The following is a 24,675-nucleotide window of genomic DNA, read 5'->3' on the forward strand; positions in this document are numbered from 1 at the left end:
TTTACAGGGTACAGAGGAATAACACCTGAGTCCTCAGGAATGGCAACGAATGGGGGAGTACCATGGGCGAAACAGTATACTCTGTTATGTCCACGGTACCTACTGCTCATGTCTATAGACGACGCGTATATGTGCGCGCGTGTGCGTGTGTGTGTAGATATACATAGTACTCGCCAGCTACCATTGACAACTGCACCTCATTAAACCAATGTACAGTTGCGCCATCTATATTCAATTACTTAGCAATTAGCTGATCATTAATTATTTATGCGTTGACGCATTTCCAATAAATATACATACTCTGCAAATAATTAAAGATTGATTACCACAAAACAAAAACCAACTTCAATTGTCACAAAAAGTATTATTTTTATTTAAAAATTGCTGAACCGATTTTGATAAAACTATCTACCGAACCAAACAGATATAAAAAAAAATATTCGAAATCGGTTTACATGACATCGGTTTGCTGACGGAGTTATGAGGTGACAAACATAAAAAATACAACCGAATCGAGAATCCCTTTCTTTTTGAAGTCAATTGAAAAAGTGACATTTTTTTTATACAACTTAGAATGGCAAATAAGCTGACGGCCCACCTGATGGAAAATGGTAACCGTCGCCTAAAGATATGAGCAGTACCATGGACATAACAGAGTATACTGTTTCGCCCATGATACCCCCCATGTGTTGTCATTTCTGAGGACTCAGGTGTTATTCTTCTGTACCCTGTAAATTCACGTCATATCCCACCCTTCAAACCGAAACACAGCCATGCAAACACAACTGCTTCACGGTAGAAACACGAATAGGACAGAGGTACCCAAGCAAACAACTTTTGTACAAAGTCTCCCTCTGGTAAAATCTTTCCTTCTATTACGAATACATACATACAGACGTACGACCATATTTTGCACGTTTGATTTTTTTTCACTGCTTCAAGAGATTGCACGCCTAAGTATATGATATTAATTTCGACTTGATACCTCCACGCGTTCCTTAGAAAATGGGTCTCGACTTGAACAGACGGACAACGAAATGATCCTATAAGGGTTCCGTGTCTTTGGAGGTACGGAACCCTAAGAAACCTCGTTTACCACAGTCGAAGTCGGTGTTTTTTTTTTTATTTTCGGGAACAGATTAAGATAGATAGATACTCTTTATTGTTTCCTTCAAAAGATTACAATAGTAAACTTATTATAAATATAAATAATTACAAGAAATAATCACAATGAGAAAACAATGGGCGACCTTATCGCTAAGAGCGATCTCTTGCAGCCAACCTTTGGATGGAGAGGAGTAATTATAAACAGTTTGATCGGAGACATGATGAAGATTCTATTATTTCTAAATATGGAGATATAATACATGTTATAATGTAAATATATATTTCCTACTCATTTATTATTATTTTATTTATTACTAACTGACCCGGCGAACTTCATTCCACCTAACAGTTGATATTTTTTTTTGTTTTTCTTTTCTTATTATGATACCTATTTAATTTCATTTTATTTTTACTTATTTCAAATTAAGTTATATTTTTATTGACAATAGCTATGGCATGCGCGTAAGGTACGCGCGGTACTGGACAGTACTTGGACATTGCAACATTATGTTTCTAAAATAAAAGTTTTTTTTTTCTAAAATAAACGTAGCACAAGTTACTCTTTATTACATCAGTTACCCGCCAATAACAGTCCCGTCAAAATCGGTCGAGCCATTTCAGAGATTAGCCAGAATAAACAAACAGACAGAAAAAAATTGTAAAAAATGGTACTTTGGTGTATGTACCGTGTATATATATATATATATATACGTAGTAAAAAAGGGTTATTTCAATATTACAAACAGACACTCCAATTTTATTTATATGTATGCATAGATACCATTTCACCTGTACAGAGAACAAGTAAGTCGCGAGACTGGCATCATGCGACTAACACGCATCGTCCGGTCACCGCCGTATTTCAGAATGCACCGTCCTCCCCCTGGTTTATTACTGTTGACCTTCGTTTCATTAGGTCAAGTTGAACGAATTTCATTGCCCATTTAATCGTTCAACATCCGACATTATTGTTTGTTTGTATACGTTTTTTCTTTTTTAAATTCATATTGGAAACAAATACTGGGTTACAAAGATATTTATTTATTTAATATTTTATTGTACACACTAATCTATACTTATAATAAATCTGTAGAGAGGTCAATTCTGTGCATGAAATATATTTCCAAAATAACTATCAGCGGGTGATTAGTGACCGATACTGATGCCAAAAATGCAATCAGTAAAAAAAGGATAAATATGTTAAAAAAAAAAAAACTTTAACAAAAAGCCAGTTATTTTGATTTAAAAACTAAACGACTGGACAGATTTTGATAAAATTTCTATGGGACTAATGTGTAAGTATATCCTTTCAGATAAAGAAAGAATTTTTCAAATCGGTTCACAACTTACAAAGTTATAAGGTGACAAACATGAAAAATATATATGTAATTTTAGTATGTATGTATATCAATAATTACTAGTACCGCATTCGAGTATTCTGACACTTGCTTACGGTTGACTGGGAGAGAATGCTTTTAGCATTAAGTCCGCCATGTACACATATTTGTACTAATGAATAAATAAATAAAAAAAAAATACACCGGTAATTAAAACCTCCTTACTTTTGAAGTCTTTTAAAAATGGCACGGTACAAAGTACTTATCCCTTGAAGGGATTTCTTTCAGTCTACTTTCAGTACCCGAAAGGAGAAAGTAATATGACACAAGCATTGTATGTAAATTTAGACACTTACCTAATTCGTAGCTATTTTTTTTTACAACACAGGGGACTAACAAGCTTGCAGCTCATCTGATGGTAAGTGATTACCGCCGTCCATGGTCAACCCACAAAACCAAAGACATTGCAGGTGTGTTGCCGGCCTTTTAAAAAGGAATATGCTCTTCTCTTGAAAAGGTTACGATGTCGTATCGGTTCGGAAATACTACTGCTGGGAGTTGATTCCAAAGAGTACGTAGAAGAAAGTGCCTTGAAAAACGCACGGTGGAAGACCGCCACTAGTTCAGATGGTTGGTGTGGGCGACAAAGAAAACCAGTAATGGAAATTGGAAATATATGTATAATAGTCAAAAGAACTTAGAAGACTAGGGCCGTGAAGGAAAGCCAAAAGGAAACAATCGATATGCGTGTTAATTTCGAATTTGGTAAATAATAATATATAGCTATAAATATGTGGCCCGTACTCCACAGTTAGGATGAAACTTTAGTTTATGGTGAGTTGTACGGTCATGAAAATCAACAGCAGGTATCATGGCTATATATATATATATATATATATATATATATATATATATATATATATATATATATATATATATATATAAATCGCTGAAAAATAATTCCCGAGACGCATCGCGATCTCCTCATCTCATCTCGAACACGGCCGGGAAGTCATCTCACGTTATCAGAGTCACTGAACGTGATAAGCAATGTGAGAACGGTGTTTATCTTGCAAATAGTTTATCACCACTTTGTGATTAGATAAAATGAAGAAGTGCTCGTTTCGTATAAATTATGCTTTATACTAGAAGAATAATATTATATATATATACATTCTATTAGGAAAAGTCACATACATTATAGGGAAAAAAGGAGTATAAAAATACTTTAACGTCTGGAAAATATTTCTACTTATTTTTTTTATACAACTTAGAATGGCAAACAAGCTGACGGCCCACCTGATGGAAAGTGGTAACCGTTGCCTATAGACATGAGCAGTATGGACATAACAGTGTATACTGTTTCGCCCATGATACCCCCCATGCGTTACCATTCCTGAGGACTCGGGTGTTATTCCTCTGTACGCTGTAAAATCACTGCCATATCCCACCCTTCAAACCGAAACACAACCATGCAAACACAACTGCTTCACGGTAGAAACACGAATGGGACAGAGGTGGCCAAGCAAACGACTTTTGTACAAAGTCTCCCTCTGGTCTTTTACTAACTAAGCTGAGTAGAATAAATAAAATATAAAGAATGTTGCTTATATAGAGTGTTCACTGTATATATTTAATAGATACATTAGATTGGTAACATTATCTGTTGCATATATGTATAAATATTACTGTGACGTCAACGACTACATACCTGTTTGATTTACTTTTCTATTTTTCCTATAACAATTGTCAACTACATCAAGTTTTTCTAAATTAAATAATCTAGATTATTTAATTTAGAAAAACTTGTTATTGGCCATTTTGTTTTTTTTTATACAACTTAAAATAGCAAACAAGCTGACGGCCCACCTGATGGAAAGTGGTAACCGTCGCCTATAGACATGAGCAGTACCATGGACATAACAGAGTATACTGTTTCGCCCATGATACCCCCTATGCGTTGCCATTCCTGAGGACTCAGATGTTATTCCTCTGTACCCAGTAAATTCACTGCCATATCCCACCCTTCAAACCGAAACACAGCCACGCAAACACAACTGCTTCACGGTTGAAACACGAATGGGACAGACCATACTCCTCTGTTATAAAATGTTTGTTAATTTTATTGGTAAAGAGGTTGTTTTTTTTTTTTTTAATTATTAAACCTTTAAATTTATAACGCCATACCATGGTACCATGTCAAAGATTCACTGAAAGATTATTTTTTTATGAATAATAATGTAATAGTTACCTCGCCTGTGCTATTAATATACATCGGCAGAGAACCAGTGAGGGTTAATAGGTGAGGATGAAAAGGCAGGTTAGTTTTTTGTTTAATGGATGAAAATGGAATGGTAACCCCGCCCGCGCTATCGGTATACACCGACGGGGCACCAGTGGATAGGATAGTGATAGTTGAAAATGAATGCAGGTCAGCTGACCCACCATGTTGAATTCGATAAGAATTAATTAACCGTGATGGTTTCCAGGGGGAACCCCGCGTGGAGATCGATCTGAGAGTAAGTTATTACTTAACCCTTTTTTGCATAATGGTGGAAATTTCCACCATAACATTGAATGCCCAAAAATTATATAAAAGAACAAGTTCACTTTAAGTTGATCGTGTCTAGATACCTTTATTTATACCTTGATTTATTTTTTTAACCATTTTTCCTTTTATTTTGAACATGAATTATATATATATATATATATATATATATATATATATATATATATATAACCTTGATTTATTGCACAAATAAAAAAAATCTTGCAAAGAAGGGTTAAATTCGAAGCTTAGTCGAAACACTAGTGTTACGGAATGTTACAGAGCAAGCTGTTGGTAGGCACTAATTTGTCTGTTCATATACTAATTGGGAACAGGTGGCCGACTCATTATCGTACAACTAGATTTATTTTTTTTAACCGACTTCAAAAAGAAGGTTATCAAATCGGTTGCATTTTTTATGTCTACCAGCAGGAGACTTTGTACAAAAGTCGTTTGCTTGAGCACCTCTGTGCCATTCGTGTTTCTACCGTGAAGCAGTTGTGTTTGCATGGCTGTGTTTCGGTTTGAAGGGTGGGATATGGCGTGAATTTACAGGGTACAGAGGAATAACAACTGAGTCCTCAGGAATGGCAACGCATGGGGGGTATCATGGGCGAAAAAGTATACTCTGTTATGTCCACGGTACTGCTCATGTGTATAGGCGACGGTTACCACTTTCCATCCGGTGAGCCGTCAGCTTGTTTGCCATTCTAAGTAGTATATAAAAAAAGTGCACTGAACTATGTTGTTTCATTTGTGATTTCAAGAAGTATGTAATTGGTAGATCGCAAAGGGTTTCGTCAGTAAACAGTAGATTTTGGGTCTAGTCAAATCGGACATCCCTGCTATATAGGCAATATTATTTAGAGAGATTGATAATACAGCTAATAATAAAGTTCCTAACTGAAAAAAAAAAATTACCTTTCAAACGCGTGCTCTTTAACTGACGCGCGCTGACTCATGGCCAAAAACTATGGGTTACTTCCGGTTATCATAGTATGTATACTGAATTAATTGACATTTACTGTACACCGTGGAATAGTAAACAAGCTGACGACCCACCTTTCAAGGGGGGGGGGTGTTAGTAATGGGGTCTAGCAGCCCTATTACGAGGGGAAGGGGGCTGCTAGTAAAGGGGTCTAACAGACCTATTGCTAGCAATATACCCTATCATGTCGACGTCCACGCGGTTCCCCCTGGAAACCATATATGGTTAAAAATGTCAATCGAAGGAATCACAAATACCATGCGGATAAAGTCGCGGGCATCAGCTAGTAGTAAATATATACCAACTTCATAGTGTTTAGTTAAGCCATTAAGGCGCTAAGAAGAAAGAAACAAAGGCATTTTTACATTTATAATGTAAGGATTATGTACTAAGATTAGTAAGGCAGACGAAGCCGCGGATTACAACTAGTAAAATAAATATAGAAAATTATCTAAATCTACGTATTATCATTCCAATACCCCTAATCTCCAATGGAATGCAGAGGAAATATAAAACTGTGTTGTAAAAAATATCACAACTTTAGATTATATAATTTACTATATACACATATTATGGTATATACCATATAAATTAATTATCCATTGCTAAACATAAGCCTTCCATATTTTTTTTATGCAACTTAGAATGGCAAACAACTGTCCTAGTCCTGTAAAGTGGATAATATAAATGATAATATTATATAGTTGATATTTTATAAATATCTTTCAAGGGAAGGATTGTTGAAGGGGAAGGGACTGTTAGTCCCCATTGCTATCAATTCCGCCCCATTTCTATCAGGTCGAATTCCATGCAATTCTCCCTGGAAACTATCATGATTAATTTATTGTTGAATTCATCATAATGGGTTAACCATCTACCTTTTCATCCTCACTAGTACCCTACCAGTGTATATTAATAGCGCAGATGGGGCAACCAAGCAATTTTTACCCATTAAACAAAAACAAATTGCAGTGTTATTTCCGCTGGAATAATTACTGCCAGATTTATAACCTAGGTTCCAGAATATTCTCTATGATCAAAGAACCTAGCACCAGACATGTGCTCAACTACAACTCCTATTACTGTTCTTAGGTCATAGTCTATTTTTTTTTTTACGAGCAACTGCCAAGGTTGTTTATGTAACAGCTGACATAAAATCTAAAATTATTTGCCAATGTAACCTTCATAGTAATAAAATTGAATATTAATTTAAAATAGAATATCCACATATTGATATTTTTATTATTTTAGTAATCTTTTTTAGTTACTTTTAATAAATATAAAATGGTAACCCCATATTGAACACACACTACATTAATAGTGAGCGATGATAGGTGAGTATGAAATACATTAGATTATTAGCAATCTCACTAAGAATTAAATATATATTTTTTTTAATAACTTAGAACGGCAAACAAGCTGACAGCCCACCTGATGGAAAGTGGTAACTGTCACCTATAGACGTGAGCAGTACCATGGACATAACAGAGTATACTGTTTTACTCATGATATCCCCCATGCGTTCCAGAGGACTCAGGTATTATTCATCTATACCCTGTAAATTCCCACAATATCCCACCATTAAAACCGAAACACGGCCATGCAAACACTAATGCTTCACGATTGAAACAGAAATGGGACAGAGGTACCCAAAGAAATTACTTTTGTACAAAATCTCCCACTAATAAAATATAATGTAGGCAAGGGTAATATTAGTATCATACCAATATCTATTAGGTACTTCTGGACATTGATGATGGAGGAAAAGGTCATCACCTATTTGGATATAGCCTATACAGGTCAGATATCTGTATTAATTTCAATCAGGTGCTGTATTTTGATATTAAATATATATATTTAATATATATGAGAAATATTTAATATATCTTTTACTAGCATTTACCTGTGACTTTAATATTGCTATTTCATTATCCGTCCCTATCACAATCTCCAGGAACTATGTGAAAATTTGCACGACAGGGTAAATTTCTAGTAAGTTAGGGCAGTTAGTCCCTGTTATTAATAATAGCAATTACCCTAATAACAAGATAATAATACAAAATGACACCAGCGATTTAATCCTCAGGATGTAGTAAGAGATGGCTAAATGTACAAAGCACAATATATCAGGAGGGAAGGATTACATATAATGGGGTTCAATGATCCCATTACCAACAATATACTCTGTCAGGTTGACTTTCATACCGTACGTCTTGGAAATCCATACGGCCTATTATGGTTCAACTTGTCACAATGGACTAACTGACCAGCATTCATCCTCACCTATCACCTGTCGCTAGTGCCTTGCCAGCATATACAGAAAGCAGAGGTGGGATTAATATTCTATTATATATTAAAAAAAAATGTACAATAAGTTAGTGAAATAATGATATAGGGGGGAAAGGGATTGCTAGCAATGGAGTTTGACAGCCCCATTGCTAGCAATATGCCTTATTAGGTAGACCTCCACGTGGTTCCCCCTGGAAACCATCGTGAACAATTCTTGTTGAATTCGTCACAATGGGCTAACTGACCTACTTCATCCTCACCTATCATCCTTCACTGGTACCCTGCTGGTGTATACCGATAGCGCGGGTGGGGTTACCATTCCATTATCATTCATCAAAAAAATAATAATAATGATATAAGGAAAATGGGAAGTAAAACATGAGGTCACCTGAGTAGTACTAGTTTTAAGAGGCTAAGGTAGTAATATACTTTTTAGAGAAGATAGCAATAAGCTGTGTAGATTGATTAACCAATCAATCATTTATTTATGAATTATAAGTGGAAATAAATTGTTAAAATATGTGATGATAATGATAGGTTTCCTACTCTGTTTTATAATGGAATAGATTTTTTTTTTATTTTAAAGGGTTTTATACCTTTTTCAGGTATATCATCACTTTGTATTGACTAAATGAACTGGATTCTCACCTTTAATGTCACTTTTGTGGATTATATCCTTAAAAAAAACACTGATTTCAAATTTAGAATACACAGAATTTTCATTTAATAATAGATTACTTTGTCCACCACATACACCTTGTTTTTAACCCAAAAACGCTTTTTAGACTAATCAAACACACTTGTGGTGAATGCACAAAAAACACTGCAATCCAATGGAGAAAACGAGAATACAGACACAAGATATCGCCCGTTATATGAAACGTATTCCATGAATCACTAATTGAATTAAGCAACTTAATGACAAATGTATAAGCGACGTAAATAAATACGACGTAGACGATCGGCGACACATTCGCAACTGCGGACACTCGATAAAATACAGGGCCGGTATCGCATCCCGCGTCCTCGACTAAAAAACTTGTTCACTTCACCTACTGAACTACATGGCAGTGTTTCCGCGCATATTAATCATTACGATATACAACGGACGCTATAATCAACACCCGATACAAGTTTAATGCAACTAACGTACGATAATTTTCATAATTATCACACTTAAATATAAGTTGAGTGAAAGGAGACATACCTTAGCGAAAACTTGAATTGAAATATTGTTCACTAATGATCCAAGTCTGTTAAGGTGTAATTAACACTAATCACAAAATAATCGTCCACAAAAATGTAGAAAACACAAACAAATAGTCACACCCACGAATAAACGAAAACGACAAAGTATGCGGCGGATATGAACTATCCAGTGAAAGACGCCATTTTGATTTCGTCAACTAACAGCTATAGACAACATAGAATTATTGCGTTTAGTTAATCCCAAATCTATAATTTAAGCAATTGAATTTATATTAGAATAACATATAAAAATTGTTGATTACCTAAATTGTGACATCAGAAATAATATATACTTGGTACAATGTTTAAATCACATTAGAGTTGATTTAAATTCTGCAATATTGAGAACATAGTAATTTCAAATAAATTTTACAATACATTAGGCTAATGAATATCATCTTTGATTAACCGTATAATTTAAATAAATTCCAATATTAAACATTTCATAAGAGGAATTTTTGTCATATGTTTTAATCTGAAAGCATATAATAAATCGATTAGAAGAATAACTAAATTAAAAAAAATAATGCAGAAGTCTATGAGAAATGTATTGCCAAAATAAAAGATCCTTAATAAAGAAAATTATAAAAATTCTAAAAATTTAATAAAATATAATATAGAGTTTAATAGAAAAAGACGATCTAATAATTTTAAAGAATCTAATATTTAATTTCAATCACCAATTCAACTGAAAACTCGAATAATTGATTTAGAAATAAACTTACTATTAAAACCTGTAGGGTAAGGAAGTATTTAATTTTGGTACAACCTTATCTAATCATTTTTAAACAAATGTGTAACCTATATAATTTTTTTGCATAATTAAAAAAAAAATTAACAATAAACAAGCAAGAACTCTTAGTTTCGCATAGATCAACTGATTTAAGCAAAGAACCAAAAAAAAAACAACATAATAAGTATAAATCTTGTCTTGTTTCTACACATCCTAATGGGAGACAAGCGTAACGAATATGTATTTAAATCTTATTTTTATGAGTCTATACTTTCCTTTTAGTATATACATGCTGTGATACAAAATCTAAATATTGATAAGTTCATTAATATTGTATCAGGCAACATTGTAAATGTCAAAAAAAGAATCTGAAAGCAGCTGTGCTTGTGCTTGGACGTGTTTTCGTTAGATTGATTCGATATTTTCCCAAAAATGGCTATGTGAGACCGTAACAAAGAAGAAAACTAGATGTGAAACGCGCAAACAATATGTCTAGCCGTCGGTCTATACTCGGTTCGGCGCTTGACTCGTTGCCTCCGCCCACAGATCCTCTACGCGAATTGTTCGAAGCTTGTAAAACAGGTGATGCTGCGAGGGTGAAAAAACTAATTTCACCACAAACAGTGAACGCGAGAGACACAGCTGGAAGGAAATCCACTCCTCTACATTTCGCTGCTGGTATGTGTTTACATTAAATATGTTTGTTTACAATTATAAAACTAAAAATTACGAAGTGAAAGGACTCGTGTTTTTAATTGTAAATTTGTAAATTTTACATCGTTGCATAATTAGTTACGCTGTTTGATTGCGTCCAGTTTCGTGTTTTAACAGTTTTAATTCGGCTAAACTCTTGTAATACGGCGTGTCAAGATTAATTTCTTTTTTAGGTGTTGTGCCTGTTTTAACATCCAATAAACTTTTACTGTTGTTTATCACGACAGTTGTGTGTTGTTGTACAATTGCAAGTATATGATGCGTTAATTTTTACTGTAAATTTAATTCAAATGCTGGTATTAAAGTCTGTTTCAATACAATTTATTTAAAATGATAACAAACATATCATTGGCCGTAAGACAGTCCACTAATGTCCATTAATTTTTAATTTGCTACTATTTACATTTACAGAGTCTATCTGCGTTAATTTCAACAAAACTTTTTTTTTACTTTTACACACATATTTAATTGATAATATAATAAATTGCTAATTTATTTTTAATAATCTGTTTGCCTTCTGGTAAATTGACTTGTCCATCATTTTTCATTCTTGCCAGTTTTGTGTCATTCAGTAGATTATTTTGTGACTTGCCTTATTATCATACCAGTCTTATATAAGCTATCAGATCAGACAAGAAAATTATTAGAAGAATATTGATCCTTAAAAATTTTTAAATAAAATATTTTTTTTATATAGACATATTTTTGTGCTGCAAATAAAAAATACACCATTTGCAATATAAAAAATCTGATAATATAAAAAAGAATGCTTTATTTAATGCTGTCTGTGTCTCTCCTAGACTTTTGTCTTAGTGTATATTTTTTAAATATATGATTAAGGAATGGTAACCCCACCTGCGCTATCAGTATACACTGGGGGGGCACTAGTGAGGGATGACAGGGATTACTAATTATTGATTTGATTGATTACTAATCATTTTAATGACTCATCCAATCAACATTTATACTTTTTAGGTTTTAAATTTTGCATGCCAAATTATGGTGTCCTCATCAAATGACCAAACCAACACATTCCTTTTTTGATTTAGAATGAAAATATTAACTTTAAAATGAAACATTCATACATTTACATAAATAAAGATATGTTTATGTATTTACATCAAAATGTGCATAAGAGAAAACAGTGGAATTAGTAACTACAGCATTAGGATTATTTTGGTAAATTGTCATGTGTAATACCCCTTGTATTGCAGGCATTCATAGGTTACGGTAACCGCTTACCATCAGGTGGGCCGTATGCTTGTTTACCACCTCAGTGGTATAATAAATAAATAAATAAATAAAATTTTTACAACAACTACAACAAAGAGTTGTGAATACAAAGGATTGGATTGTGTTGTCAAAGTACTCATTAGACTGTAAGCTGACTGTTTGTTACATAGGATACACAGCTTCATTGTATTATTATTTATTGTAGCGATTCATTCGGCTACCTCCTTTTAACCGCGCCAACAATTTTTACCTTAATATAATATTAAGACTCTTTTTCGTTTGCATAATTTAGAAACATTGTGACATTTGAGTTTTAGTTTATCTGACATCTATCTTTCTGTCTTTACGAATCCTACCTAATGTAAAATATTAAATAGTTATTAAATGTTATTGTCCATTGCTGTTCATTAGTTCCCTTCTGTCTTTCAACTGCAAGATGAATAGAATCTTTCTGCAAGCAACGTTAGTGACTGAATGCAATAGATGTCCTTAGTCACTACATTTATTGTAGGTATTGAGGTGTGAACTTCTTACACAGGTTATGGGCGCAGGGAAGTGGTAGAGATCCTGATATCGGCGGGCGCGGCGCTGCAGGCGCGCGACGACGGCGGGCTGCAGCCGCTGCACAACGCGTGCTCGTTCGGGCACGCGGACGTCGTGCGGGCGCTGCTGGCGGCCGGCGCCGCTCCCGCCGCCCGCGACAACTGGGGCTACACGCCGCTGCACGAGGCCGCCGCCAAGGGCAAGGTGGACGTTTGTATCGGTTAGTAATGTTTCTATATATATATGTATATATATATATATATATATATATATATATATATATATATATATATATATATATATATATATATATATATATATATATATATATATATATATGTATATAATATTATAATACATAAAGATAATTAAATAAACTTGCAATCACATCACTAAGGACTCTGCCCCCACATTGCTTTATTAGCGTGAAAATTCATTGATATATTCGACATGAAGCTGTCATCATTCAGGGGGTGCGTGAGCCGTTTGGCATGAACTTGTACGTTTACTAGTATTTAATGATGTAGTTCATGTTTAGGATGGCTGGGCTGTTTTTCTTGTGTGGTGATAGTTTTATGGTAATTATACTAATTATTATGTCTTCCACGTGTCGAAATTGAAATGTTATGTCTAAATGTTAATCATGTTGTGTACACATGTTTCTGAATTGTAACCTAGCATTAACACCATAATTACCTATATATAAACCTAACATGGTTATAATTTGTTATGTGGGGGCCTCATTAACACGTTGAGCGCCACGCGTATTTCTACAGCAATCCCGTTCAGGCCACGCGCGCCGCTTCGAAGCGCTGGTACTGCAGCAGCTGGTGTTTCCTATCGTAGTAGAAGGTAGTTTACGTTTGGAATGTGATTCCTATAGGCATTCATTGAACACGTTACGCACCAAGTCTGTTTTGTTTTCTGTAATTCCGTAAAATAGTGTAAAATTTTATAGTTCTCATGTTACACGCTATCAGACACCGATGGCTGACGCGGCCTAAACGGAAAGTCTAGTGTCAACCACCGATGGCTGACATGGCGCTTAACGTGTTAAAAATAAAAATAAATAAATTTGAATAAAAAAAAACTTACCTGTGTGTTAATTTTGGAATGATCTATTTCTATATAATTGATTGAGGGATTCATATGAATTATTTAAATTATTTTATTATTTATTTATTTAACCATAAAACCATCAACAGCATATCGCATTATAAAAAACTTTAATGAAATCATTTGACTGCTAATTTCATCCAATATACCCTTTTTCCTAAGAACAAGGAATTATATAGAAGGAATGATAAAATAAGGCCCATCAACGTTTAGAAATCCTCGGAACGGTGACGTCGCTCTGTGAGGCCTGTGAAGAACCCAGGAAGCTTCTGCACTTCTGGACGGAGCTAGGTTGGCTGCACTAGCCACGACTCATACGCACAACGTCCCAAATGAGAGGCTAAATGCGGAAAATAGAATCTTTTTCACATTCACCCGGCATAACCCTACTGACCTAAATTATATGGTTGCCTCCTTTTTTTCTTATGCAAATATAATTAGTAAAAAGAGGACGAAAGGTACACTATCAATTGCCTTTTTATTAATTCATACAGTTTTTTTTTTGTTTTAATGGGTGATAATGGAATGGTAACACCACCTACGCTAACGGTATACACTGGCGGGGCGCCAGTGAAGGATGATAAGTGAGGATGAAGCAGGTCAGTTAGCCCATCGTGACGAATTCAACAAGAATTGTTCACGATGGTTTCCAGGGGGAACCACGTGGAAGTCGACCTAATAGGGCATATTGCTAGCAATGGAGCTGTCAAACTCCATTGCTAACAATCCTTTTCCCTCCCAATTCATACAGTTAACTCATCACTGGTCAGCAAATAGAATTGTTTGTTCTGAACCTCAAGCATGTGCTTTCGATATGTTCTAGCGTTGCTGCAACATGGCGCCGATCCGAATATACGCAACACCGAGGGCAAAACGCCGTTAGACCTCGCAGACGCCGCCACCAGGCCCGTCCTGACGGGTACGTTACCTTCTGCAAATGTCCATTTTTAACATAGTTATTAACTTATTGTTGGTACTGTATGTTTTAGTGCAATAAAGAATATATTTTTTTTTATCGACTTCAAAAAAAAAGAGTGTTCACAATTTGGTTGTATTTTTTTTATATTTGTTACTTCTTAACTAAGAACAAGGAATTACATAGAAGGAATGATAAAATAAAAACTGTAAATCATATTGTTGTCTTCTTTCTCGTTATATAAATGTAATTAGTACAAAGAGGACGAAAGATACACCATCAGTTGCTATTTTTCTCAATTCATAGCAGGCCAGTGTATAGAAAATGTATATTACCAAATTCAGATACAACCCGCTTGCATACTTTCTACATAAACTGTGTCCAATATATACTAATTATATTGACAAATAATTGACATATCAAAGATTTTCTATATAGAAAATATTTAATAAGTCAATAACAAATTTTACATTACTAGATTATATATTGGACACAGTTCATGTAGAAAGTATGCGAGCGGGTTGTATCTGAATTTGGTAGGATTATACGGCCGTATATTATTTTCTATACGCCAGCCTGCTATGAATTGAGAAAAATTACAATTAATGGTGTATCTTTCGTCCTCTTTTTACTAATTATATTTACATAAGAAGAAATGAGGCAACCATGTGATTTAGAGTTTTTATTTTATCATTCCTTGTATGTAATTCGTTGTTGTTAGCTTTCAAGTTCGGCAGTTGTAAATATATTTGTGCGTTGCGGGCAGGCGAGTACTGCTCGATGGAGGTGCTGGAGGCGGCGCGCGCGGGCGCGGAGGAGCGGCTGGCGGCGCTGCTGACGCCGCTGAACGTGGACGTGCACGCCGCCGACGGCCGCCGCTCCACGCCGCTGCACCTCGCCGCCGGCTACAACCGCGCGCGCGCCGTGCGCCTGCTGCTGCAGCGCGGCGCCGACGTGCACGCCAAGGACAAGGGGTCAGCGGCGCGGCCTTACACCTTACACCTTACACCTTACGCCTTACACCACCGACACTAACAATCGCATTGCTACCAATGTATACACCTATATACACGGTGGAAGGAAAAGTTTGGTAAAAACTGAAACAGTCAATTCAGACCATTATTCTGAACCAGTGGAAATCCTTTCCGGAAAATTTCAATTTTTTCTCATATTTTTTTTTTTTATTTAAAATCATGTAATGTATTATATTATATGATAACTATGCTGACCCCGTAAACGTTGCTTTACCACTTATTGCGAAATATAAAAATGGCGATTAAAAAACAGGAGTTGATCGTCAAAATGATGAAAATTTAAAGTTGTATGTATTTTTCAATGCTAAATCATATTTAAAACACAATTTAAAAATTTTGTCAAAAAAATATAAAAAAAAAAAATTTTAGCGGTGGGTCACCCTTATCATTGATGGGTATAAAAAATAGATGTTGGCCGATTCTCAGACCTACCCGATATGCGCACAAAATTTCATGATAATCGGTAAAACCGTTTCGGAGGAGTTTGGTAACAAACACCGTGACACGAAAATTTTATATATTAGATATGAAGAAATGGTAATATTTTAATGTTGAGTCGAGTTTTGTACTTAGAAACACATATAACCATTTACCAGAGGGAGACTTTGTACAAAAGTCGATTGCTTGGGTACCTCTGTCCCATTCGTGTTTTAACCGTGAAGCAGTTGTGTTTGCATGGCTATGTTTCGATTTGAAGGGTGGGATATGGCGTGGATTTACAGGGTACAGAGGAATATACATCAGTCCTCAGGAATGGCAACGCATGGGTGGTATCATGGGCGAAACGGTATACTCTGTTATGTCCATGGTACTGCTCATGTCTATAGGCGACGGTTACCACTTTCCATCAGGTGGGCCGTCAGCTTGTTTGCTATTCTAAGTTGTATTAAAAAAAAATTGTTTTTATTTATTTACATTTTCTGTCCAACAGTGGGCTGGTGCCACTTCACAACGCGTGTTCCTACGGCCACTACGAGGTGACGGAGCTACTGGTTCGCGCAGGAGCTGATGTCAACGCGACCGATCTGTGGGCCTTCACGCCCCTACACGAGGCCGCTAGTAAAGCCAGGCTGGAGGTACGTCATACTCGGGAACGGGTGCTGTTTGCTAGTATAAGTTAGCAAAGTTATTAGTTTGCGCGGTAACTGTGATCCTTCATGCCGATGTAAATGGTGGTCGATAAGGACAGACTTGAAGTACATCATACTCGGGAACGGCTCCTGTTTTCCACTGTAAGATAGTTTGCTTCGAGGCTGTTATGAACACGATGGATCTGTGTGCGTTCACGCCAATGCCAACACACAACAAGCAATGCCAGCCTAGAGGTATGTCATACTCGGGAACGATCTATTACGTCAATTTGAAGTAAAGTGGGTTCCCCGGAACCTAGAGGTCCCATAGTAATAGTCAGGATTCCACCAAATTACTTATTTTTAGCTATTTTTTATGGATGATAATGAAATAGTAAAGTCGCCTGCGCTAACGGTATACGCTGGCGGGGCATCAGTGAAGGATGATAGCTGAGGATGGAAGGGCAGGTCAGTTTTTTCTTTAATGAATGATAATAGAATGGTAAACCCTCCCGCGCTAAAGGTATACTCTGACGAGACACCAGTGAGGGATGATAAGTGAGAATGAAAAGTCAAAAGTCAAGTTTTTTTTTGATGGGTGAAAATGGTATGGTAACCCCGCCTGCGTTAACGGGATACGCTGGCGGGGCACCAGTGAAGGGTGATAGATGAGAATAAAAACAGGCCAGTTAGCCCATGATGATGAATTCATCGGGAATTAACCATGATAGTTTCCAGGGAGAACCGAGAGGAGATCGACCTGGTTGGGTATATTGCTATTATTAGGACTATTAGTCCACATTACTAACAATCCCCCCCCCCCCTCGGGTAATGGCGCTGTTATACCTCATTTATATCTATACTTAAAATAAATCTGTAGAGAGGTCAATTCTGTACATGAAATATATTTCCAAAATAACTATCAGGCGGTGATTAGTGATCGATACTGATGCCAAAAATGCAATCAGTAAAATTTATTCTTCATACTCCTAGACAGGTTATAGTATACTTTTCATCACGCTACGATCAATAGGAGCAGAGCGGTGAAGGGAAATGTTGGGAAAACGGGAGAAGTTACTGCATTTTTAAGCTTCCGTCGCGTGTGTAGCCTTAAAGGCCACTTTTTAAAATGTAAAAATATCCACCCGTGCGACGCCGGGACGAGCCGCTAGTTATTAATAATCAGGGGAAAAAGGGATTGTTAGTAATGGAAACTGAGAAACCCGTTGCTAGCAATATACCCAACCAGGTCGACCTCCTCGCGGTTCTCCCTGGAAACTATCATGGTTAATTCCTGATGAATTCATCATGACGGGCTAACTGGCCTGTTTTCATTCTCATCTATCACCCTTCACTGGTGCTCCGCCAGCGTATCCCGTTAGCGCAGGCGGGGCTACCATACCATTTTTATCCATCAAAAAAAAATTATTAATAATCCGTTTCCCCCACCACTAATGTGTAATTCTTTATGGACCTCAGGTATGTTCCCTGCTGCTGAGCGAGGGCGCTGACCCGACTCTGTTGAACTGTCACGGCAAGTCGGCGCTAGATGTCGCCCCCACGAGGGAGCTGCAGGAGAGACTAGCTTGTGAGTATATGTCTTATCACCATGTTTTCATCAAATCGGCCGTTGACTGTCCACTGCTGAACGTAGACCTCCTCTAGGAAGTTCTGCCAGTAGTTGCCACGTTTGGCAGGTGGGTTGGCAAACGCAAGTAGGCTTTGGTAGTGTTTTAAGAGGGACGCTGCTGCCCATCCCTCGATCATCAAGCTCCCACAGTCGCCTCTTATGACACCCACGGGAAAGGAAGTGGTGGTCCCCTCTATTTGTTTCTACATTGCTCCCGTGCGAAGCCGGGGCAGATAGTGAAGTGTATGTAAATAAATGTGGTTGGCTTTTGGCCATAGCAGAAAATCAGTTTTGCCCATTTGAAGGCAAACAAAAAACCGACCTGTGGTCATTTTGCGTTATTGTGGCACACACATGAAAGGAAAAATTATGTTACTTCTTTCATGGATTTTCTTTTTTTTTTTCCTTCCCCTTTTGTTATTTTTGTACTAAGTGATGCAAATAAATTTATTTATTTAACTATTGCACCAAAAACAAAAATATACATAGACAATTAGAAAATTCAAGTGAAATACAATAGCACAAAGTATATACACACATACACATAAAGGTACAAAAGGCAATCTCTTACAGACAACTTTCGGTTTAAGGAGAACAGACAGAAGTGGGTAGCGCACGAGTAAATTAATAATTTTCACGTCCATAAAATATAAAAACCGCACAATATATATATATATATATATATATATATATATATATATATATATATATATATATATACATACACACACAAGAAGATATATATATATATATATATATGTATATATATATATACATACACACACAAGAAGATATGACGAATACATTAATAATATTACAGAAGAAAGTAAAATACAACTACTATGAAAGAAAATGCGATTTTATATTTATCTATGTTTTCAGTCGAGTACCGCGGCCACTGTTTGCTGGAGGCGTGTCGCCTGGCCGAGCCGGGGCGCGTCAAGAAGCAGCTCTCCACCGCCTCTGGGTCGCACCAGGTCTGTCTTTTTCCTCTTATACCACTAAGGTGGCACAAAAGCATACAGCCCACCTGTTTGTAAGTGGTTACCGTAGCCTATGAACACCTGCAATACCAGAGGTTTTACATATATATATATACTTACATATTGTATGTTTATAATTAACTATGCACATTTTCGATTGCTATCTGTTGTGTCCAAATAAATTAAAAGTAAATACATATATAACGTATATAGATATAATATAGGAGAGATGTATTTGTACGCAGGGCGGGCAGGCGTCGAGCGGCGGCAGCACGGCGTCGCTGCCGGGCGAGTGCGCGGCCGAGGCGCTGGCCAACTTCACGCACGCGGCCTCCGGCGACCGCCCGCTGCACTGCGCCGCCGCCAGCGTCTACCCCAAGCGGAAGCAGGTACGCCCGTCGCCATCCCGATACCCTGCTACCCTGGTACCCATTGGAAAGGAACGGGTGGCCCATTCCAAGCCGGGACTACTCCGCCAAGGAATTAATTTTAATTTTTTTTATGCAATTTAGAATGGAAAACTAGCTGACAGCCCACCTGATGGAAAGTGGTAACCGTCGCCTATAGACATGAGCAGTACCGTGGACATAACAGAGTATACTGTTTCGCTCATGATACTCTCCATGCGTTGCCATTCCTATGGTGGGTGTTATTCCTCTGTACCCTGTAAATTTACTGCCATATCCCACCCTTCAAACTGAAACACAACCATGCAAACACAACTTACACACAACGCTGTACTTATACAATTGTATCGTTATGTTTGTAAATTGTCTTGTTTATTTCCTATATTATATAATGCAAATAAAGTATACTCATTCATTCATTCATTCACAACTGCTTCACGGTAGAAACACGAATAAGACAGAGGTGCCCAAGCAAACGACTTTTGTACAAAGTCTCTCTCTGGTATGGATCTAAAATAAATTTTAGTTATAAAATTTTCGTCTTACGCCAAGCGTAATAACTACTAGCAAAACCCCCCTTTGTGGTAGGGTATGTTCAGTGATGGACGATCAACAGCTGGTTTGACGATGATGACACCTCAAACGTCAAGTTTGCTGACTAAATCATGACCCTGGACGCTCTATCTATATGATCTAAAGTACTGGGTTTTTTTTCCAGGTAATGGAGATACTGATAAGGAAAGGCGCGCGAGTGAACGAGAAGAACAAGGAGGGCCGCACGCCGCTGCACGTCGCCACCGAGCATGCGCACCTCGACGCCATGGACCTGCTGCTCAGGCACGGTGAGTCTGCACAACAAATGGCCAGCTTCCAGTACAAGGAGCTTCTCAATTCGCTTGTACTTTTTTTATATTTCATACTCATATCAGCTGTTTTTTTTTTTTCATCATTTCATATCAGCCTTTAACTGTCCACTGTGTTTTTTTTTTTATACAACTTAGAATGGCAAGCTGACGGCCCACCTGATAGAAAGTGGTAACTGTTGCCTATAGACATGAGCAGTACCATGGACATAACAGAGTATACTGTTTCGCCCATGATTTCCCCCATGCGTTGCCATTCCTGAGGACTCAGTTGTTATTCCTCTGTACCCAGTAAATTCACGCCATATCCCACCCTTCAAACCGAAACACAGCCATACGAACACAACTGCTTTACGGTTGAAACACGAATATGACAGAGGTACTCAAGCAATCGACTTTTGTACAAAGTCTTCCTCTGGCAAGTTGCCATGCTTGGCAGGTGGATTGGCAACCGCAGTTAGGCTCTGGTAATCTTATAAGAAGAACGCTGCTGCCTATTCTTCTACCATTAAGTTCCATTAGTCGCCTCTTACGGCAGCCACGCGATAGGAAGGAGTGGTCCATTCTATGCCGGGACCACACGGCGGTATATAATATTAGTAAGGATGTCATATGTGTGCAGGTGCGAAGGTGAACGCGATGGACGGGCGCGGCGAGAGTGCACTGTCGCTGGCGGCGCGGCGCGACGCCGCCGCCGCCTGCCGCCTGCTGCTGGCGTGCGGCGCCGACGCCCGCCCAGACCTGCAGCAGCACCATCCGCAGCACCCGCCGCACCAGCAACACCAGCAGCCCGACGGTGAGTGGTGACAGCTCTTGGGAATTTTATCTGAAAACCTTTACTACTAGATGGAGTGACGATCCCAAATATGTTCATGCCAGGGCTTTCTTCCTTATGGGTTAATAATGGGAGGGGAGTGGTGTTTATGTTTATTAATGGACATTAATGGTTTCTATGGAAACTATGCTACTGTGCCATATGAAGAAAAGTCACTGAACTATGTGTTATCATGCGGTAGTCTATATAACTGGTTATTTGTTTAATATTATTTTGTTTAATTCCGCTACAATTAGTATGTGTGCGACTGCCAACACTCGGGTTATTTGTTTAGAATTATTTTGTTTAATTCCACTGCAATTAGTATGTGTGTGACTGCCAACACTCGGGTTATTTGTTTAGAATTATTTTGTTTAATTCCGCTACAATTAGTATGTGTGCGACTGCCAACACTCGGGTTATTTGTTTAGAATTATTTTGTTTAATTCCGCTACAATTAGTATGTGTGCGACTGCCAACACTCGGGTTATTTGTTTAGAATTATTTTGTTTAATTCCACTGCAATTAGTATGTGTGTGACTGCCAACACTCGGGTTATTTGTTTAGAATTATTTTGTTTAATTCCGCTACAATTAGTATGTGTGTGACTGCCAACACTCGAAGATTGACCACCACTGTTACTACCAGAAGTTGCACTGCATTCCTTATAAGTCATTTATTTTCGACTGTCGTTTTCGTACACCTCAACCTGTAGATGATGGAGAGAATAGAATTTCATATCCACATTATTTGCATTCTGTTCGCTCATCCTTCAAAATGGCATTTCCAATTAGACTACTAATAAGCAACTCTTCTTTTCAAAGTGTATTTCTATGTAAAAAAAAAAAAATACTTAAAATGTGTCGAGCGCAATTAAACATCTTACATTCTTGTCACGCATTTGAAAAAAGAAGTTCCAAATTCAAATATTATATTACTTTTAGCGCCGAAATTCCGAATTCAAATGAACTCTTGGCGTGTCGCACGCCTTCCAAATTCGAAAATGTAATTTGACTCGTGTACCGCGCAGCCGAGTCGTGCGCCAGTAGCACCGCGGGCGGCGGCGGCGGCAACAGTGCCGGCGCGGCGCTGCGGCTGCTGGAGGCGGCGCGCGCGGGCGACGCGGAGACCGCCCGTGCGCTGCTGGACGCGCGGCCGCGGCTCGTCAACTGCCGCGACCTCGATGGCCGCCACTCCACGCCGCTGCACTTCGCCGCCGGGTGAGTGTTCAGTAGGGAGTCACCCAGGTTTTTTTTTTATACAACTTAGAATGGCAAAGAAGCTGACGGCCCACCTGATGGAAAGTGGTAACCGTAGCCTATAGACATGAGCAGTACCATGGACATAACAGAGTATACTGTTTTGTCCATGATACCCCCATGCGTTGCCATTCCTGAGGACTCAGGTGTTATTCCTCTGTACCCAGTAAATTCACTGCCATATCCCACCTTTCAAACCGAAACACAGCCACGCAAACACAACTGCTTCACGGTTGAAACACGAATGGGACAGAGGTACCCAAGCAATCGACTTTTGTACAAAGTCTCCCTCTGGTGGACGAGTGTTTAGTAGAGAGGTCGAAGTGAGTGAGTCTTTTATGAAGAGGTAGGAGCGGGCGAGTGCAGAATCTTATGAGGAAGCGGCGTAAATTATGGTCCCAGTCTTCAAAGTCTGCGTCAGAATTTAGGCAGCTTAATAAGTAAATTTTCAAGTGTATACAGCGTGATATACACCAGGGCGAGCCTATTGTGGAGAGGTCGAAGTGGGGGTGAGTGTTCAGTGGAGAGCTCAGAGCGGTCGAGACTTTGACAGAGGGAGACTTTGTACAAAAGTCGATTGCTTGGGTACCTCTGTCCCATTCGTGTTTCAACCGTGAAGCAGTTGTGTTTGCGTGGCTGTGTTTCGGTTTGAAGGGTGAGATATGGCGTGAATTTACAGGGTACAGAGGAATAACATCTGAGTCCTCAGGAATGGCAACGCATGGGAGGTATCATGGGCGAAACGGTATACTCTGTTATGTCCATGGTACTGCTCATGTCTATAGGCGACGGTTACCACTTTCCATCAGGTGGACCGTCAGCTTGTTTGCCATTCTAAGTTGTATAAAAAAAAATTTGCTTGACCACCTAAAAATGTAATGAGGATTATATACTTGGTGCAGTTCTATTAACCCTTGGTTGGTTTGCACAGAACATATCGCATAGATGCCCGTACAACCAGCGTCTTAAATTCTTTACTATGCGGACCCTGTTCGATCGTCGCCGCCTGCATGATTTGGTATTTCTCCATAGGATTACGCATCATGATATGGACTGTCCTGAGCTTTTGAGTGAAATTAAATATGTAGTTCCTCACGGTATCCCTAGGTATCCCATCAATAAGATATTTTATGTGCCACTGTGCAAAACTAATTTGGGATTGAGTGCTCCTCTTGCAAGAATATGCAATAACTACAATCATATATGCGGTATAAATCCGGATATAGACGTAAGCCACGACTCGTTGGCAGTGTTTCGCGGTAAGATACTGAAGACCGTGTAGATTTGATGATATTATCCAGTCTTGTTTTATATTTAATTGAATTTTGTAATAAAGAATATGTAATTGTAAATTTAATTTATTACATTTATATGCATATAATCTATAGTCAATGTTGTGTACGCCTGCTGTAGGTATGCATGTCAGCATACTACATAAGAAATGTTTTTTTAATTTATGTATAATATGTATACTGTTGGTGTGCCTAATTCGAAATAAATAAATAAATAAACCAATAAATAAATAAATAGTACGTGAAGTTTCAAATTCGATACCGCGGTTATAAATCGCATTGGGCGCCTACAATCGATTTTTATTTAATATTTGGTTGTTTACATGTCACCAATTTTTTTTTTTCAAACTATATATATAAAAATATCGTTTTGATTTTTTTTTACTATTTTTCCCCGTTAGTAAACACAGTAAAGGGTACACTTATATATTTTTTTTATTTGTGTTTGCGCCTTTCCCTCTTGTGTGTATAAAAGTTTATGGGTGCAGGAACACTTCAATAATTCGTTTATTGTTTACTTTAGCGAAATATGAATTCATTATAAGATATTT

At 37.6% G+C, this 24,675-nt stretch overlaps 2 protein-coding genes across 4 annotated transcripts in view; one reads left to right on the forward strand and one right to left on the reverse strand.

Moving 5' to 3' along the window:
* Positions 1–9,667, reverse strand: part of LOC113510099 (serine/threonine-protein kinase 10) — a 79,848-nt gene extending 70,181 nt beyond the window's left edge. Inside the window, exon 1 of one of the 3 annotated variants that reach the window (XM_052901293.1) lies at positions 9,477–9,666. The gene's annotated coding sequence lies outside the window, so the exon portion shown is untranslated. Of the gene's footprint in view, positions 1–8,917; positions 9,258–9,476 lie in introns of those variants that run through there. The other 2 variants (XM_052901291.1, XM_052901292.1) reach the window with 2 other exon arrangements.
* Positions 9,668–10,596: 929 nt separating this feature from the next.
* Positions 10,597–24,675, forward strand: part of LOC113513381 (poly [ADP-ribose] polymerase tankyrase) — a 29,635-nt gene continuing 15,556 nt past the window's right edge. Inside the window, exons 1-11 of the mRNA XM_052901300.1 lie at positions 10,597–10,928; positions 12,736–12,960; positions 14,680–14,775; positions 15,539–15,746; positions 16,738–16,882; positions 18,356–18,464; positions 19,389–19,483; positions 19,735–19,878; positions 20,615–20,738; positions 21,382–21,555; positions 22,604–22,793. Of these exons, the coding sequence (XP_052757260.1) occupies positions 10,739–10,928; positions 12,736–12,960; positions 14,680–14,775; positions 15,539–15,746; positions 16,738–16,882; positions 18,356–18,464; positions 19,389–19,483; positions 19,735–19,878; positions 20,615–20,738; positions 21,382–21,555; positions 22,604–22,793 (1,700 nt within the window). The 5' untranslated portion in view covers positions 10,597–10,738. The remainder of the gene's footprint in view (positions 10,929–12,735; positions 12,961–14,679; positions 14,776–15,538; positions 15,747–16,737; positions 16,883–18,355; positions 18,465–19,388; positions 19,484–19,734; positions 19,879–20,614; positions 20,739–21,381; positions 21,556–22,603; positions 22,794–24,675) is intronic.

This window comes from Galleria mellonella, unplaced genomic scaffold (genome assembly GCF_026898425.1).
Source record: "Galleria mellonella isolate WM207_F2 unplaced genomic scaffold, CSIRO_AGI_GalMel_v1 utg778, whole genome shotgun sequence".
Taxonomy (NCBI): Eukaryota; Metazoa; Arthropoda; class Insecta; order Lepidoptera; family Pyralidae; genus Galleria; species Galleria mellonella.